General features: G+C 28.5%; 1 protein-coding gene across 1 annotated transcript in view; it reads left to right on the top strand.

Annotated features, from left to right (window-relative positions):
• The first annotated feature begins 5,599 nt into the window (after nucleotides 1-5,599).
• Nucleotides 5,600-17,849, top strand: part of LOC100167228 (constitutive coactivator of PPAR-gamma-like protein 1 homolog) — a 14,530-nt gene continuing 2,280 nt past the window's right edge. The window contains exons 1-15 of the mRNA XM_001946367.5: nucleotides 5,600-5,839; nucleotides 7,518-7,756; nucleotides 7,840-8,012; nucleotides 8,078-8,506; nucleotides 8,561-8,860; nucleotides 8,987-9,190; nucleotides 9,264-9,420; nucleotides 9,902-10,028; nucleotides 10,098-10,338; nucleotides 13,846-14,149; nucleotides 14,228-14,517; nucleotides 14,576-14,701; nucleotides 14,773-14,876; nucleotides 15,234-15,317; nucleotides 15,376-15,455. Coding sequence (XP_001946402.2) covers nucleotides 7,525-7,756; nucleotides 7,840-8,012; nucleotides 8,078-8,506; nucleotides 8,561-8,860; nucleotides 8,987-9,190; nucleotides 9,264-9,420; nucleotides 9,902-10,028; nucleotides 10,098-10,338; nucleotides 13,846-14,149; nucleotides 14,228-14,517; nucleotides 14,576-14,701; nucleotides 14,773-14,876; nucleotides 15,234-15,317; nucleotides 15,376-15,455 — 2,851 coding nt within the window. The 5' untranslated portion in view covers nucleotides 5,600-5,839; nucleotides 7,518-7,524. The remainder of the gene's footprint in view (nucleotides 5,840-7,517; nucleotides 7,757-7,839; nucleotides 8,013-8,077; nucleotides 8,507-8,560; nucleotides 8,861-8,986; nucleotides 9,191-9,263; nucleotides 9,421-9,901; nucleotides 10,029-10,097; nucleotides 10,339-13,845; nucleotides 14,150-14,227; nucleotides 14,518-14,575; nucleotides 14,702-14,772; nucleotides 14,877-15,233; nucleotides 15,318-15,375; nucleotides 15,456-17,849) is intronic.

Raw genomic sequence — 17,849 nt, 5'->3', positions numbered from 1 at the left:
ACCCTTATGGACTTACCATCAACTTTTTTGGATACCTATAATAGATGCACTGGCATTGAAATCCCGTGAATTATAAAATTATTTTTTGGACTTTTTTTTCTTAGAAAAATCTACATATCATGGGTATGCTTGCCCAGGGCCGTCCTTTGAGGGGTCTTGGGGGTTGTCTCACCCCCCCCCTAAACAAAAGATTTTTTAGATTATGAGTGGAACGATGAATGTATTGATGTGGGTTTTTTTATTTTTTTCATTTTTTAATTTTTAATTTTTTTTTTTGAGTCTGTCATCATCTGTTAGGACAGTAAAAGTGCTTGGATTTTCTTCAACAGTATCTTTTCTAATAGGAAAGTGAATCTAGTTGGTACTTTGGGTCAAAAGTAAAAATTTCCCAGAAGTTTTCAAAAGCGAAGTGAAAAACAAAAGAAAAATTAAGGAAAACGGGAATTTATACGCAAAATCTGTTTTCGAGAAATTCGATTTTGGTTTTTAGTGCAACTCTAAAACAAATGACCGTAGGTACATGAAATTTTGACTGAGTGTTTATATTAGCATTTTCTATACACCATAACATTTTCTAAATATTTTGACTTATTTTGAGCTGTTTACGGACATTTGTAGTTTCCGTTTTTTATATTTCTTTTTTACTATAAATATCAATAAATTTTTATTTGTTGGTTAAAAAAGCTTGAAAATTTAAAGGTTCCTATTATATTGTTTCAAGGGCAGATGAAAAAAATTAAAAATCCATAGTCACAATTTTTTTTATAAGCATCTAAAGTTCAAATATTGACAAAATACGTAAAAATGACGAAAATTTGCGAATTATTTTGAAGTAGAAATTCATGAAAAATTTTCTTTTTAAATCTAAGATTTGAAAATGTAATTCAAGATTCCTCATAGGTTTGTCTACCTTTTTCAAAAAAAAAAAAATATCTATAAGCAAGTCAAATTAAATTTTTATGAGCGTTTGAAATTTATATTTTTACAACATTTGATATTCACTAGATTTCTCATGTTACAATTTTCTTATTTTGTTATAATTAAAATAAAAATGACTGTAAATACTTGAAAATTTCACTGAATGTTCATATTAGCATTAATATATATATATTAATATCCACGATAAAATTTTGAAAATAATTTGACTATTTTTGAGCTTTTTACGGATATTGTCGGTTTTCAATTTTTTAATTTTTTTTTCTATAAATATCAATATAGTTTTATCTGTTGGGCCAAAAAGTGTAAAAATTCAATACAAGCTTGACATGTCAAGCTCCTGACATATTGTTGCAAATTACAATATAGCAGTTGATGATATATCTATGATATTATCACGGTTTGTTGTTGATGTAGGTATAACGCGTTATAAGTACCTATAATAGATATTGTGATATGATTAATTTGGAATTTATTATAGGTAGGTACCTATTATAGGTCAATTTTTTTTTAATACCATAGACTATATAACATTATGCCTTATACCTAGACTGACATACCGTCCCGGCTCAGAATCGTTTTTCTTATACAATGATATTATATCATTTAATTCAAATTTAATACCTACCATCCATTATACAGTGACCACTATTGTAACCTACTGTACAGCAGAGATCCACTTACCCACCTTTTTTAAATAGTAATCTATAAATGTAAATAAAATACATATTTTGGGGTCACTAGAAACTGAATTTGGCAAATTCAGTCGGCAAATTTGACATTTGGTCAATGTTTTCGGCAATTCGGCATCGTCAGTATTTAATAGTATTTTTATTATTTTCAAAAAATATTTGTATACAAATATATTTGATATTTGATTGAAACGACGTCAATGACATTTCGAATACACTGAATTCCAAAATAGACGAGTTTATCTATTATCTATCAGTGTATTGTGCGACTGTACAACACCTAACCCGTAGCCCGTACTCCGTAGGTATTCTATTGACTTATTCTTGATATTATAAAATATTTGCAATTTTAACTTTTTCAGTCGATAGTTGTCGTCTATTTGACTATTCGTCTAAGGTAAGTGGTAAGATCTTGTTCTGTAGGTACTAAATAGACATCAACTCTATAATTTTAATATTGCCTACATGTTTTTTTTTTTTTTCATATTATTCATAAGTCTTAACATATTTGCATATTTATGCTATTTTAATATAATAATGAATATTGACAATAAAAATTAAAATCATTTTTCTTCGTTTAAATATCTAATTTCGTCCAAATTTGAACATAAAATAACTATAAATAACTGTTGTTTTAAATATATTTTCTTTTTTCGGTTACCTACAGAAAACCTAATTACGTGGAACCATGTTTTACATTTTCAATCCTTAGCTATAAAAGCTAATCCTTTTACACATTTTTAATTTTTAATTTGATATATTTTGTCAAAATTTGAACACAAATTGCTTACAAAAAATGTGTGCCCATGTATTTTTAATATTTTTTAGCTGCTGCTGTAACAATATATTAAGAGCCTTGTATTAAATTGTCACACTTTTTGACTCAATGAATACAATTTAATTGATATTTATAGAAGAATAACCAAAAAAATTGGAAACTGAAAATATCCGTAAACAAGACAAAACAAGTGAAAATATTTTTAAAATGTTATGGTGTAAAGAAAATGCTAATATAAACATTCAGTGAAAAATACATGTATCTACAGTCATTTGTTTTAAAGTTATAGTAAAAACCAAGATCGATTTTGTCGAAAATTGATTTTGCGTAAACATTCCTGTTTTTCCTTAAACTGTTTTGTTTTCCTCGGATTTTTTTACTTTTAACCCTCCAGACTCCAGAGTACCACTAGATTCACTTTCCCATCAGAAAAGATACTTTTGAAGAAATTCTAAGCATTTTTTCTGTCTTAAAAAGTGATGACAAAAAAAAAAATGTAGGTAAGTGGATGTCGCTCTACTGTACAGTAGGTTACAAGTGGGTCACTGTATAATGGATAGTATTAAATTTTAATTCAATGATATAATATCACTGTATAAGAAAAACGATTCTGAGCGGAGACGGTATGTCAGTCTAGGTATAAGGTATCTTATATACCTACTTATCTATGGTATTAAAAAAAAAATTGACCAATAAGAAATATCTATAATAAATTCCAAATTAATCATATCACAATATCCATTAGGTACTTATAACGCGTTATACATCAACAAAAAATCGTGGTACTATCATAGATATATAATAGTATACTTCAGAAGTTTCAATAATATAAAATCACAACAAAATAACTAAAATAGTTATTCCAGGTTTTTTAATATGTGATTTCGGCCAAATTTGAGCTTAAAATGACTATAAAAATAAATTGTGCTTATGTATTTTTTAGATTTTTTGGTAACAGAATTAACTACTTAGGTGGAATCTTGTTTTACATTTTTAATCCTTAGACATAAAAATTGAACATTTTATAAATTTTTAACTACGAAATAATTATTAAATTTTAAATTTGATAAATTTTGTCAAAATTCGATCTTTAAATGCTTATAAAAAAAAATTGTGCCTATGTATTTTTAATATTTTTTAACTGCTATTCTAATAATATATCAGGAGCCTTGTATTAAATTTTTACACTTTTTGGCCGAACAGATAAAACTTTATTGATATTTATAGAAAATAAAACTAAAAAAATTGAAAACTGACCATGTCCGTAAACAGCTCAAAAAGTGTCAAATTATTTTCAAAATTTCATCGTATATAGAAAATACTAATATAAACATTCAGTGAAATTTTCAAGTATCTACAGTCATTCGTTTTTTAATTACAACAAAATAAGAAAATCGTTACATAAGAAATCGAGTGAATATCAAATGTTGTAAAAATATGAATTTCAAACGATCATAAAAATTTAATTTGACTTTCTTATAGATATTTTTTGTTTGATAAAGGTAGGTAATCTTATAAGGAATCTTGTATTACATTTTAAAATCTTAAATTTAAAAAGAAAAATTTTTACGAATTCTTAACTCAAAATAATTTGCTAATTTTCGTGATTTTTCCATATTTTGTCAATTTTTGAACTTTAAATGCTTAATAAAAAAAACTGTGACTAAGGATTTTTAATATTTCTCAAATGTCATTCTAACAATATAGTAAGAGCCTTGTATTAAATTTTCAAGTATTTTGACTCAACAAATAAAGTTTTATTGACATTCATAGAAATAAAAACTAATTAAATTGGAAACTGAAATTGACCGTAAACAACTCAAACAAATAAAAATATTTTGAAAATGTTATCATGTATAGAAAATGGAAACATAAAAAATCAGTGAAAATTTCATGTATCTACAGTCATTAGTTTTAATGTTACACCAAAAACCAAAATCAATTTTCTCGAAAACAGATTTTGCGTAAAAATTCCCGTTTTTCCTTAATTTTTCTTTTGTTTTTCACGGCACTTTTGAAAACTATTGGAAAAATTTGACTTTTGACCCGCCAATGCACCAGCGATATTCACTTTCCAATCGAACAAGATACTGAAGTTGAAAATCGAAGCATTATTTCGACTACTTATCGTGTACACAGAAACAAAAAAAAATAAAAAAAAAAAAACACACATCATTGTAAAATCAATACATTCATTGTTCCACTCAGAATTTAAAATGATAAACAAATAAAAAAACATACATCATTATAAAATCAATGAATCGCTCTTCTCAGAATCTAAAATAATGCTATTTTTTTTTATTTTATTGGTCTTAAACTCTTAACTATCAGGAACTATGGCTATTAGCATTTCGTGGGTGGGGGGGGGGGGGATTACTGTTGGATGGTTGAGGAAAACGTGTGTATGTGGGGTGAGGATTCGTCGCTAGAAACCAGAGTGATCACCCATTCGGGTGCTAGTGACATTAGTCACTACGGCCAATCATTCCATTCCACGCTACATTAGCGCATTAGCCTCTTAAATAAAGCTGTATATAATATGTTTTCAAAATTCTAATTTAAATTGTATTGTAAAATAATATAAAATTGTCGAGCGAAGAGAGAAAAAAAAATTTTTGAGTCAGCAAGTTAATAGGTCTACCCCCCCCCATAAATTGTTCTTCGGGACGGCCCTGGCCACCATTTTGCGACTCATTTATCAATGATAAAATGACAAAATAAAGGGGGAGAAATTCATATTCACTTAACATTATTAGTCAAAAATGGCGGCGTAGCATACTTGTATCTATAGTGCCCTAACGACGGTAGTCGTTCGGAAAAACATAAAACCGTAAACGGAACTTACCACTTGGATAAGGGAGCTATTTATAATAATGTTGTTCAGTTGTTGTGGAACTGTGTACGCGACAGTCACAGTAATACATTATTCTTTTACATATGGACAAAAAACCGTCGATTTTCTCACAGTTCATACCAGTTCTGTGCTCGATGCTTACACCCCGCAAGTCATAAATTGTAGAAAGTAGGAAACATCAATTTCAATCAAAAACAGATGGTTATGGATTAAAAATTTAGCGGCGGGCAAGTCGACCATCGACGGGCGTTATCAATTTTCGTTTTTCTTCCACGCCACAAGTCGTCTTATTCCCGGCATTTGCGCGTGCGCAATTACCATTTCGGTATTTCACATAAATCGAGTATTCGACTAGCCGCCTCTGTCCCGCTCGCTAATGCGCTGTCGCATATTTTATTTTTATTATTTTTTTATTAATATTATCGTTGTATTTAGTTCCAATTTAATCTTTCGGTTTGATTTCTATGTTATGTGTTTATAAGTTGGTCCGTTCTCTGTTGTATCAATTTGTCGAGTGTGTTATGGTTTCGTCCTGCAGCCGTATTTGATCGCATCGCTGCAATAGTAGGAAAATCACAGGTAAATTGTTTATTAGTAGAATAATATTTGTTAATTGCCGGCATATGTAGAAGCCATCTTGTGGTAACGATTTATTGTGTTTTAAATGTATTAACAACACTGTTCTCATTCCCCTAGTTCTTATGGCCCGATATTAAGTACTTTGGTGAAAAAATCGATTCAAAGAGCATCATATTTAATTTATTTATTTACCTGAAGTCATAATCGATTTAATTTATACCTGCATTTTTAAAAAATTATCGATTAATGTTAATTTAATATCAATACATTTTATCAATCGTGATCAAATTCCTTTATTTTTTAATCAGAACAACATTTTTGATTAAGGTAACTCAAAATTATTTTACTATTTCTTTTTCTCCAGAAATAATGATAGAAAGTTTTATATTATTGTGTTCTGGTTTTTGCCTTATACATATTTAGTTATCTTGTTAATCGAGTTTGGGTCTATATATATACCTATGGACATTTATTTAATAAAAATGATTTTAAATTGTATATTTTATTACTAGTACTTTTCAGTTGAATTTTTTAATACTAATTATTTAGTACCTAGGCACTAATGATTAATGAAGGTATAACTAAAATAAAAACATTAGTGAATTCTATAGTATATAATATTTTAGATACAAGTATTAGGATGACATATTCCTTCCTGTGTTTTCTTTATCTTACTAAGCACTAAATAGCAAATTGTACATTCAGTTTAATCCATTTAATTTTTTTTTAAATAGGTATATTAGGTAATTTTAATATTTTATAAAATTTTAAATGCACAACACTTGGTTTACAATTAAAATTTAAAAGATATCTAGATATGCGAGCCCTAGATAGTAAAACCTAGATATTAGATCGTCTTACTTTTAAATTTGATTATTCCCCCAATAAATAACTTTTGGCTACCTCTAAAAGGTAGCCACATAATAAAACTCCATACTTAATAAATACAGACAGAAACGATTAACAAAAGCATGCCATTATACAAGGTACATACTGCTACATAGCACACATTACAACTTAAATATCATAACATTAAAGATAAATTTAGGTATACATATCTTATCCATTATGTCTGTAGTTATTATAATATCAGTATAGACATTTTGTATGTTATGTTTATATAGGTATGTTGACTATTTATACCTTGATTTATACCTATGTATGCCACTGTTGAAATATCGGAAGTTCCCATTATAATTTTTTATTTTAATATTATTTGTATTATGAAATTTTGCATAGTTTCATATAAGGTACTTATTGTATGGTATTATTTTTTTTGGGTCCAAAATTTTAGGTTTATATTTTTACGGAAATTATTGAATAAAATTTTTAATGTTTGGATTCAAATTTGACAATTTGATCAAGAATCTGAAAATACACTTTTTTTACAGCTTACAATGTCAGTTGAATTTATTTTCACTCAGATTCTCATATTAGGGCAATAATGCCTCTGTTTACTAGTGAGAATTTGTCTTACTTGTCGCATACAATTTCTTAAAATACCTAATTTTGTATTTTATTCTGGTGCATAGGTAATCGTAAGTTGTATTCATTAATTGTATTATTATATATTATTATGAATACTTTCAAAATAAATGTTAATAAAAGATAATAAGTATATTAAATTTGTGGCTTAAAAATAAATATAACCTAAATCATAATGTATTTTATTTTCTAGTTTAATAATGGGTGTTGATAAGCTTTTGGAATACTTAGATAGCGGAAAAATAGAAGGTAGTTGTGTCAATGTCAATCTTACTCAACTAGGACATACGGTGTCCCAACAACTTGCTAAGAAAATGGTTGTTAGGAAAGTTCATCAAAATTTAAGTCAAATTCAAGTATCCAAAGCCCAATTTTGTTTATTGGTTGACGCCGAATGTTGCTTAGATCGTTTATATGGAGGGTATTATTCAGGTATAGATTTTCATACAAATACAAACACATAATATTGTAGGAGAGTATATAGGTACTAATATTTAAACTTATGTTATGTTTAGATTGGGTTTGTGGTGGTCAGTGGAATCGGATGGTATCATTTTTAACTAATTTTGTCAATAGTTTAAGACAGTCAAATGTTCACGTTGTAGTATTCTTTAATGGTGCTTATGAAGATGACCGCTTTACTGAATGGGTTCAAAAACAAGAAGATACTCGGAACAGGGCTAATGCTGTAAGTTACTCAAATTCAATTTATTTTATCAATGTTGATTATTATTTTTTAATGTGATGTTTTAGGTATTGCGACATATTGCTGCCAAAGGAACACCACCACCTAAGGTATGGTGGATACCTCCTGTTGGTCTACGAACAGCGGTTAAGCTTTACTTTCACCATTTGAAAATTCCTGTTGTTTGCTCTGTAAAAGACCACCATTTAGAATTTATTAAGTATTGCAGACAACATAAATTCCACGGTTTGATGGCTGATGATGCGGAATACTTAGCATTTGATCCACCAAGGTTTTTCTCAGCTCATTCACTCAAACTTACCATGCGACAAACATTAGAAGCCAAAGAATATATTGTCCCTCAGTTAATAGAAGATTTGAAATTGAGCAAAGACAAATTATGTGCTCTTCTCTCACTTTTGGGAAATTTTATGTTACCTCAACCTGAGCTTTATGATTATTATAAACGTTGTGGCATAAATCAAATAATTTCCAAGGTATTTCAATAAATTAAATTGTTTGATATTTTCTAAACATTCTATTTTATTTAGGTTTCAGGAGAGGAAGTTGTTAAAAAAATAGTAGATTCACTTCAAAGTTTACCTCCTATTAAAAATAATTTGGATGAAATAGCAGCTCATATACTAGGACATAAAGATGATAAAAGAGTGCCAAAATTAAAAAAAAGTATACAATATTATTTAGATAGTGCTAAAGATAATGCATTAAAAAACAAAATTAAAAGCCCGGAAAAGAATAAGAATAATATTAAAGGTAAAAATGATATACTTGAATCACCAGCTGGAGTAAATGATGTTAAACAATTGGGATTTGAAACCCTTAATTTACAGGTAATTTCTTTTTTAATTTACATACATTGTACAATTTTTTCCTTTGTGTTTACATTAATATAGTTTATTATTTTAAGTATTGAAACAATTAAATGTATACATTGTTTATTTTTCATTGTTTTTAAGGAAAAATTATTACTAGAAGATAATTCTGAATCTGGTTCAAGTACATGCAATGTAAACACGCAAACATCTTCATTAAACCAGTTGTCTCCCAATAAATCTGTTGAATTTCATATTCCTGAAGTTTCTATTGATGTAGTGAATATAGCATATGAAAGACATACATCTGGTCTTATGTCCACTTATTTATACCATATTTTGACAAAGGTTATTATTTAAAAACTATTTTGAATCATATTTTAACTATAATTGTTATTTTCTGTTGTGTTTATTTATTTAGGCAGAAATTAAACTACCTGTTGTGTTAGAAGATGAATTAAATCACGAAATTCCAAACATACATTTATTTTATAGACAAGCCCGTCAAATGGTATATGGTATTTTGTTTAATCTTCATCACGCCCAATATTTAGCAAAATCAAATAGCAGTCAAAAAGGTATATTCGTAGATATTCGATTTAGGAAAAATATTTATGAATAGTTAATAATTAATACAAAGGGTCTTTGACAATATTTTTTAAAATATTGACTGAATTTCAAGAATCTTACACTTTTTTAAAATTTAATATTGATATTGAACATCTTCCAATCTGGGTAATAATTCATTTTTATTTAATAGTAAACTTTAACTAAGTTAAAACTAATGAAAACAGAATAAAAAGTAAATAAAAATTGATGTATAATCATAAGTGTTAAGAAAGTAAATATTTTACTATGACTCCAGTCTTTATAGATGGCACATACAATATTTATATTTTATATCAATATCAAAATTCCTTAGTAAAAGTTAGATAATAAAGGTTATTGTTGAAGGCTCTAAAATATCTTAAAACTTTATTATGAACTTAACATTATATTTTATATCACATAATATTATAATTAGGAATTCGATTGAATTGTATTTTTTATTTATTTTAGTTGAGTTGCCAGTAATTCAAGTACGCGAATGGATTAGAGACAAATCAAACATGTATAAACAATGCCATTTAATAAAAGCTGAACCTTTAGGATGGGGTGTTCCTACTGTTCATAGACTTTGGTTTGGGTAAGTTGAAATTTTAAAAAAGTTTCTCGATTAAATAAAAATTTACATTAAATTTCAAAATTTTTTTAGAACAACTCCTGAAGATAATATAAGACGTTTGAGAGCATTTCTTACTTGTATGCGTTCAGATACTCCTCTTATGTACAACACAGACTACGTTCCTCAGCATACATTAATCATTGCATGTGTTCTTAGATATATTATGACCTTTACAGAAGTGCCTATTCTTCAAAAATTTGAACTAGATGCATTAATTATAACAGCCGTGGCTCCTGAATTATCAAAAAATGAAAACACCCAAGAGTTACAAGTAAGTTTACAAACAATTGTATACAAAAAAAAGGGGGAGAAAGTAGATAACTGTTTTGCTGAACAGTGTGTGTAAACTTTAAAGTGTACCTCGTCATTGAGTAGGTCACTGTAATGGATGTCTTAAATTTGAATTTGTTGATAATTCATTATGAACGAAAAATAATAATAATAAAGTTGGCATAGCTATCCTAATAGTTTATTTCACAATTGGTAATATACTAATATTATTGAGTATTGCGGTATGTTGAATACATTTTTTCAGAAGACATTTGAAAATTGTGTTTAAAGTATAATAACACCTATATGTTTAAAGTTTTTGGTACTCATGAATAATATTTTTAAAATCATCATTCTTTGTGTAAATATATTTTTTAAATTTTTTGACTGCAGTATGAACTATTTAAGGAAAACCTAATATAGATTTTCAAACATTTTTTATTAACATTCATAGAAAAACTAAAAACAATTGTGCATTTCAAATGTATGTAAAAATTATATTATGTATAGGATATGATAAAATAACCATTTTATGAAAATTTTAAATATCCACGGTTATTTATCTTGAATTATAAGAAAATAGTGATTTAAGAAGATTCCACCCTACCATTTTTTGGAGAAAATATACCTATATATGTTCCAATATACCAAAAATGTATTAAGTTTTACACTGATAATAATTTTGAAAACATATTTGAATTTATTATAAAGACTATTTTGAATTCTTCGACAATGACCGGGGTAAACGTTAAACAATTACATTCACGTGTCTTAATAAAATAAATCTAAATAAAATATTTTTTTTTAACATTTCTTAGTAAATACATGATCTCAGATCTGTGATTATTATTTTACAATAAGTGTATGTAATGGAGGAGAGGACATGGCTTGAGAGCACAGGATATAAGAAGCCACCCATTGGAGGCACTTAAAGGTAGGAGTTAATTTTAAGTGTACAAGTATGAGAGATGAGATTGAATATAACGCAAAGGGGAAGTAGGGGTACATATTATTTAAATTAAGTAGGTCACGACACCAGGTACGTTTAATCGCCTTCTGGGGATATGGCGTTATTATTTGGCATTGTTAGTGCTAATGAGACTTGAGATGACGGTATTAAGGAGAGAAATAAGGGGGTTTATTATAGATTTAAACTTGTCAAGGAATTTTGAAGTGAGATTTCATTGAGGTTTGTGGAAGTGTTCAAGTTAGTGGGCTGGTGACCCTCAGTTACGTTTGCATACGTACGTGACCTGGGTGTATTTTTGGTGGCAGGTTGTTGATGTTGATATTCAGGATTGGCGTTGGGATTGAATGGTGGTGGTTGTTGAGTTTTCTCGCTTGAGGTGTTGTTGTTATGTTCCTGAGAAATTTTTTGATATATTGTGCATCCCTTGTTGGCTGGGCGTGCCCCTTGACAGAGGCCGCAATTTGCTAGTAGATTTGGGGATTTTGTGCACGAGGAAGAGCGGTGTTCTCCGTACTTGCTAAATATGGGTGGGTATGCGCAGTATGAACGTGTGTGACCATAGCTTTGACAGTTTTGGCATTGTGGTATCTGTTGTTTTTTATTAGGCTCTTTTATTTTTACTTTAGTATGCAAAATAAAAGTAATAGAGAAGATATCAGTTTCGCTTCCCCTGTTTGGGTCGATGTCAATGAAGAACATGGGCAATGCAGTTTTAGTTTGTTGGTGTTTAACGTTGGTGATATTTCTCACCGTGAAACCTATTACTTCTAGAGCTGCTGTAATGTCAGTTACTGTAGTAGATGGATGTAAGTTTCTTATAACTACCCTTAAAGGTTTGTCAGAATGGAGCTGGTATGTGTGATGCTGAGCATTGATTTGTTGCAGAAAGTGAATGATTTTTCTGTAATTATCTGGGGTGTCAGTTTGGATTTTTAGATGAGTTGAGGTTGATTGGCACGAGAAAGTGTTTGGGCCGGCGATTTGTTCAAATTGATCTAGCAGGCCTATGTGATCAAGGACCCCTTTAACGAATATGGGTGGAGGCAAAATTGTTTTTGGTGTGTTGTTAGTGGTATTTGGTCGCTCCTCGTTTTGATTATCTGATGTGATGTTAGTGTTCTCGATGGAAGGCTCGTCTCCATGGAGAAAGCTGCATCTGTTTTGCGTGACAAACGTTTTTGATTTCTTGGTACTCGCTGTATACGACGGTGATAGTGGTGGTGAGGACGATGCAGATAAGTTACGTTTATTTTTGTTTTGTTGTTTATTTTTATATTCATTATTTTTGCTGACTATTTGGTTAATGACAATTTTAATTGAGGACACAGTTCCGGTGGCCATATCGTTGGTGTTATCGGAGTCCAAAAGTCTCCGCGCGTGACGGTGCCGGTGGTGTGATAAGTGTTAGGACTATGAATATGGTGCGTTGCAATAGTGGAATATTATTTAGTACGATGAAATAATGTAAGTTGATATTGCTTGATTTGGAGATGTAATTATCCCGAAGGTTGATCACCCTGTAAGTTTAAAGCAAGAGTGTCTGTTAATTCTTCGAGTGAGATGAATTGCAGAATTTTCTGTTCAGTAGAAGTTTCAGAGCTGGACATAATCCGGGAGCGACGTAAAAAACGTGTGCACTGTCAGACTGCCTGCGCGCGACTGGAAATAAATTATTTGTTGCTAAAATGTTGTACTTCAATTTTTTACCAATAATAGTGACTATAATAAAAAACAAATTTTATTTTGTGTTTAAATCAACTTAGGATCCTTTGATCTATCTGTAAAATGTATTTTTTTTAATAAAAAATCTTTCTTGTCATTTACTAAAAAAAAACCTTGTATATTTTGAAATTTTGATGGAAAAAAATGCAGTGTTAATTTTTTTTTTATAATTTTGATGAAGCTTTCTGAAAAGGCTTCATAGTGAATTAAAATATGTTTTCAAAATTATTATCAGTAAAACTTACTCATTACATTAGAACACGTTTAAGTCTATTTTACTCCCAAAATCTGGTATAAATTCCCTTACATGTGAATATTCAATTTTGTTTAAAAAAAATTATACTCAAGACACATAAAAAATAGTTATTGATTAACGCTCAACTTTTTTTTAATTTTTGAGGAACCTTATAAAAAACGTTCAATGTTTTTGACTGACCATTAATATTTTTATTGAAATTTATAGAATTAAAAAATTTTAAAATTAATGTATACATAGCTCTAATAGACTCAAGATATTTTGTAAACTCTATTAAACCTAAAAATTTGGTGAACATTTAAAATATCTATGATTATTAGGTTACAAGTTACACAAAAAAAAAATAAAATCGATTTTGTCAAAAACCAGTTACGTAAAAATATTTGTTTTACCTTAATTTTTTCCCCAATTATTTTGAAAATTACTAGTAATTTTATTCTTTGACCTCTCAAAAGTACAAATTAAATTAAAATAATTGCTACAACTTTTAAACAATTCCTCTAATAGTTAATTAAAATTTTATTTAGCTTGCTAATTAATAATTATTTTAATATTTTTAGGGTACTGTTAGTGTGAGAGGTGTGCAATTAGCTACACTTTTAATGTGTGGTATTGAAACAGCCATGTTAGCAAATGATGCTTGTGGTGCGCCATTACCATGGTTAATGACTTGTCCATGGATGTATTTTGATGGAAGGTTATTCCAGTATCATTTAGCTAGAGCATTAACAGCAAATAAACTAGAAGATTTGTGTGAAAATCATTTTTCACTTACAGTTAAAGTTGAAAAAATGAGACAAGCCATTTTAGAGGGGCTGGGTGAACGTTTTCAATCAATTTCACCATTCCAAGGAACATTTTTGGGTAATTAATTATCATATAAAATATCTTTAATTTTTGTTCTTTAATATAAATAGATTTTGACATTAAATCCATAAATAGATACAATCTTCAATCAAAGAGGATTAATTCCACCTCAGATTTTGAATAGCAGCATAGCTCATGCTAGTATACCATTTCCACAACAAAGACTGGGTCGATTAGTTAATCAAAATCCTAATCGTTTTCGAGATATTCAACTAAATAGTCGACAAAGAGGTGTTATGAAACAGTCGTCTGGTGGACAATTGGAAGTTGCTGGTGCTGTGGTTGGTATATGGGGTGCAAATTATAGTATGGCAGCTACTGGGAGTCCATACATGGGTCGTGGTAATATGCTTCCTGCTCAACATGTAAGGTTTAGTGTTTGAAAATAACAAAACATTAAAATGAAAAATTGTTTACTTTTAGGTGTTGCCGCCCCCTATTGGTGGTCCAAGTTCTTTATATCAACATGATCTCATACAAAGACCTGTGTTTAATACACGTAATAGTTCCAAACCTATACGAGGCCGTAGTCAAGCTCTAAAAATACATGTAACATTTATTTTAAGATTATTTACCTATAAATATATTCTTATAACGTTATCACAATTTTGGGTTTACAGAATAATAAAAAAAAAAATACTCATAATATTGTAAAAAAAGACAGCAATATCAAAAAGGTTCCTTCAAAGGCTCGCGGTGTGGCTGCAGTTATTCCTAATTCCGGGTAAATTTTTCTATTTATTGCATACATTAATGAACAAAAAAAAAATTTGAATTGGATTTATCATTTTTTTTTGTTTATTATGTTTAAAAGTATCAAGAACTATTCTGTGAAATACTATAAAAGTTTTTTTGTGTGTGGTTAGAGGACATATATTTTTTGGAAGATTTCAAATTTTATCCATTCAAAAATCAAAGATTTCTGATTAATTTTGGGTTGTAAAAACTTGCTGTAATACAAAACCTAACGAGAAAGTATTAATTGTAAATTTTTAAAAAAAAATGGACATATTTCTTGAATACCAAAATTATGTGAATGTATTATTTCCAAATAAATAACATATTTTTTTTTTGTTTTTAGTGAAACTATTTCAGCTTCAGAACTAACAGAAGAATCTAAATTGTCAATATTAAATAAAGAAAATCAAAATATTAAAGCAAATGGGTATTTCATATTTAACTTTTTTTAGTGGTTTTAAGTTATTTATATACATTTTTTTCAGGATTGTCGAGCGCATTTTGCCTTTTGTAAATGGAAATTCATCAATTGATGAAGGACAAATAGAAGGTGCAACACCAAAGGGTAGGTTGTATTATTAGTGTTATATTCATCTTCTTCTAAGTCGAATCGATTTTATTTTTAAGTATATAAATCCCAGTGTAATAAAATTACATTTTACTTGTATACAGTCCTTCATAACATTAATAATAACTAGGTCTCAGTTGTTTAACCTAAACTCGGCTTAAATGTTTAAGAGCTTTAATGATAAAATATACAATATTTTCTACTAAAATGATAAACAGCCAACTAGTATTATATTTGTAAACAAAATTAATAATTCATCAATTAATCTAATAACATTATATACATTTTTGTAACCTCTTTAAATTTATTTTGACATGTTTTTTTATATTATTTGGTATCATCCAAACAATATTACAAATTAATAAATATCCACCTAACTCAATAAATATAACAGTGTGTTCTATAATATAGTACACCCTTATACTCTGTTCAGCAAGAGAGCACGCTAATTCTGCGCATCTCTGCGTCACCAGGCTATCAAAACCGGTTCCCCAATGGCAGGGTGTTGCGTGGGGGAACCAGTTTTTGTCGGTGCGCGGCGTGGTCTCTTGCTGAACAGAGTATAGATCATATACAATGAATAGAGCTTCTGTCTAAATATTTGAAACTAACATGACTAAGGAAAAATTTGAGCAATGCTTATGCGCTCAATTTATATTACGCATTCACCCTCATGATTAGTACAACCATTATCAGGCACAATTTATATCATCACTAGTTAAGATTTTTATTTTTTTATTCATATCGCAAATTAAGTGATATAAATATATGATAAATATGTAATGGGTACTGACACGCATATGCAATAGAAATCAGTCCTATTGCAGCTCTTAAACAATGATGTCTTCAACACATAGTAGGCATTTAAAAGGCAGTACCTATATCCATGGTATATGGTCTAAGAGTAGACCACTATTTCTCAACGTTTTTATTACGTTAATCCCCCGAATAAAAATTCAGTTTCTAGTGACCCCAAAATATGTATTTTATTTACATTTATAGATTACTATTAAAAAAAGGTGGGTAAGTGGATGTCGCTCTGCTGTACAGTAGGTTAGAAGTGGGTCACTGTATAATGGACAGTATTAAATTTGAATTCAATGATATAATATCACTGTATAAGAAAAACGATTCTGAGCGGAGACGGTATATCAGTCTATGTATTAGACATATATATACTTATCTATGGTATTAAAAAAAAATTGACCTATAATAGGTACCTATAATAAATTCCAAATTAATCATATCATAATATCTATTAGGTACTTATAAGTTATAACGCGTTATACATCAACAAAAAACCGTGGTAAAATCATAGATATATAATAGTATACTTTAGAAGTTTCAAGTACCCACGAATAATATTATACAATCACAACAAAATAACTAAAAGAGTTATCCTAGGTTTTTAATATGTAATTTCGTCCAAATTTGTACTTAAAATGACTATAAAAATAAACTGTTTAAATGTATTTTTTAGATTTTTTGGTAACAGAATTAATTACTTACGTGGAATCTTGTTTTAAATTTTTAATTCTTAGATACAAAAATTGAACATTTTATAAATTTTTAACTACAAAATAATTTTTCAAATTAAGATTTGATAAATTTTGTCAAAATTTGATCTTTAAATGCTTATAAAAAAAAATTGTGCCTATGTATTTTTAATATTTTTCAACTGATATTGTAACAATATATCAGGAGCTTTGTATTAAATTTATACACTTTTTGGCCCAACAGATAAAACTTTATTGATATTTATAGAAAAAAAAACTAAAAAAATTGAAAATTGACAATGTCCGTAAACCGCTCAAAAAGAGACAAATTATTTGCAAAATTTTATCGTGTATAGAAAATGCTAATATAAACATTCGGTGGAATTTTCAATTCTCTACAGTCATTCGTTTTTTAATCACAACAAAATAAGAAAATCGTTACATAAGAAATCGAGTGAATATCAAATGTTGTAAAAATATGAATTTCAAACACTCATAAAAATTTAATTTAATTTGCTTGTAGACATTTTTCTTTTTTGATAAAGGTAGACAAACTTATGAGGAATCTTGTATTACATTTTCAAATTTTAGATTCAAAAATAAAAATTTTTATAAATTCTTAACTCAAAATGATTTGCTAATTTTTGTGATTTTTCCTTATTTTATAAATTTTTGAACTTTAAATGCTAATAAAAAAAAAATGTGACTAAGGATTTTTAATGTTTTTCAAATGCCATTGTAACAATATAGTAGGAGCCTTGTATTAAATTTTCAAGTATTTTTACTCAACAAATAAAGTTTTATTGACATTCATAGAAAAAAACTAAAAAAAATAGGAACTGAAAATGTCCGTAAAGAGCTCAAAATAAGTCAACATATTTGGAAAATATTATGG

The sequence above is a fragment of the Acyrthosiphon pisum genome, chromosome A3 (assembly GCF_005508785.2).
Source record: "Acyrthosiphon pisum isolate AL4f chromosome A3, pea_aphid_22Mar2018_4r6ur, whole genome shotgun sequence".
In the NCBI taxonomy this organism is placed as follows: Eukaryota; Metazoa; Arthropoda; class Insecta; order Hemiptera; family Aphididae; genus Acyrthosiphon; species Acyrthosiphon pisum.
This window is presented reverse-complemented; position numbering and strand designations above follow the sequence as displayed.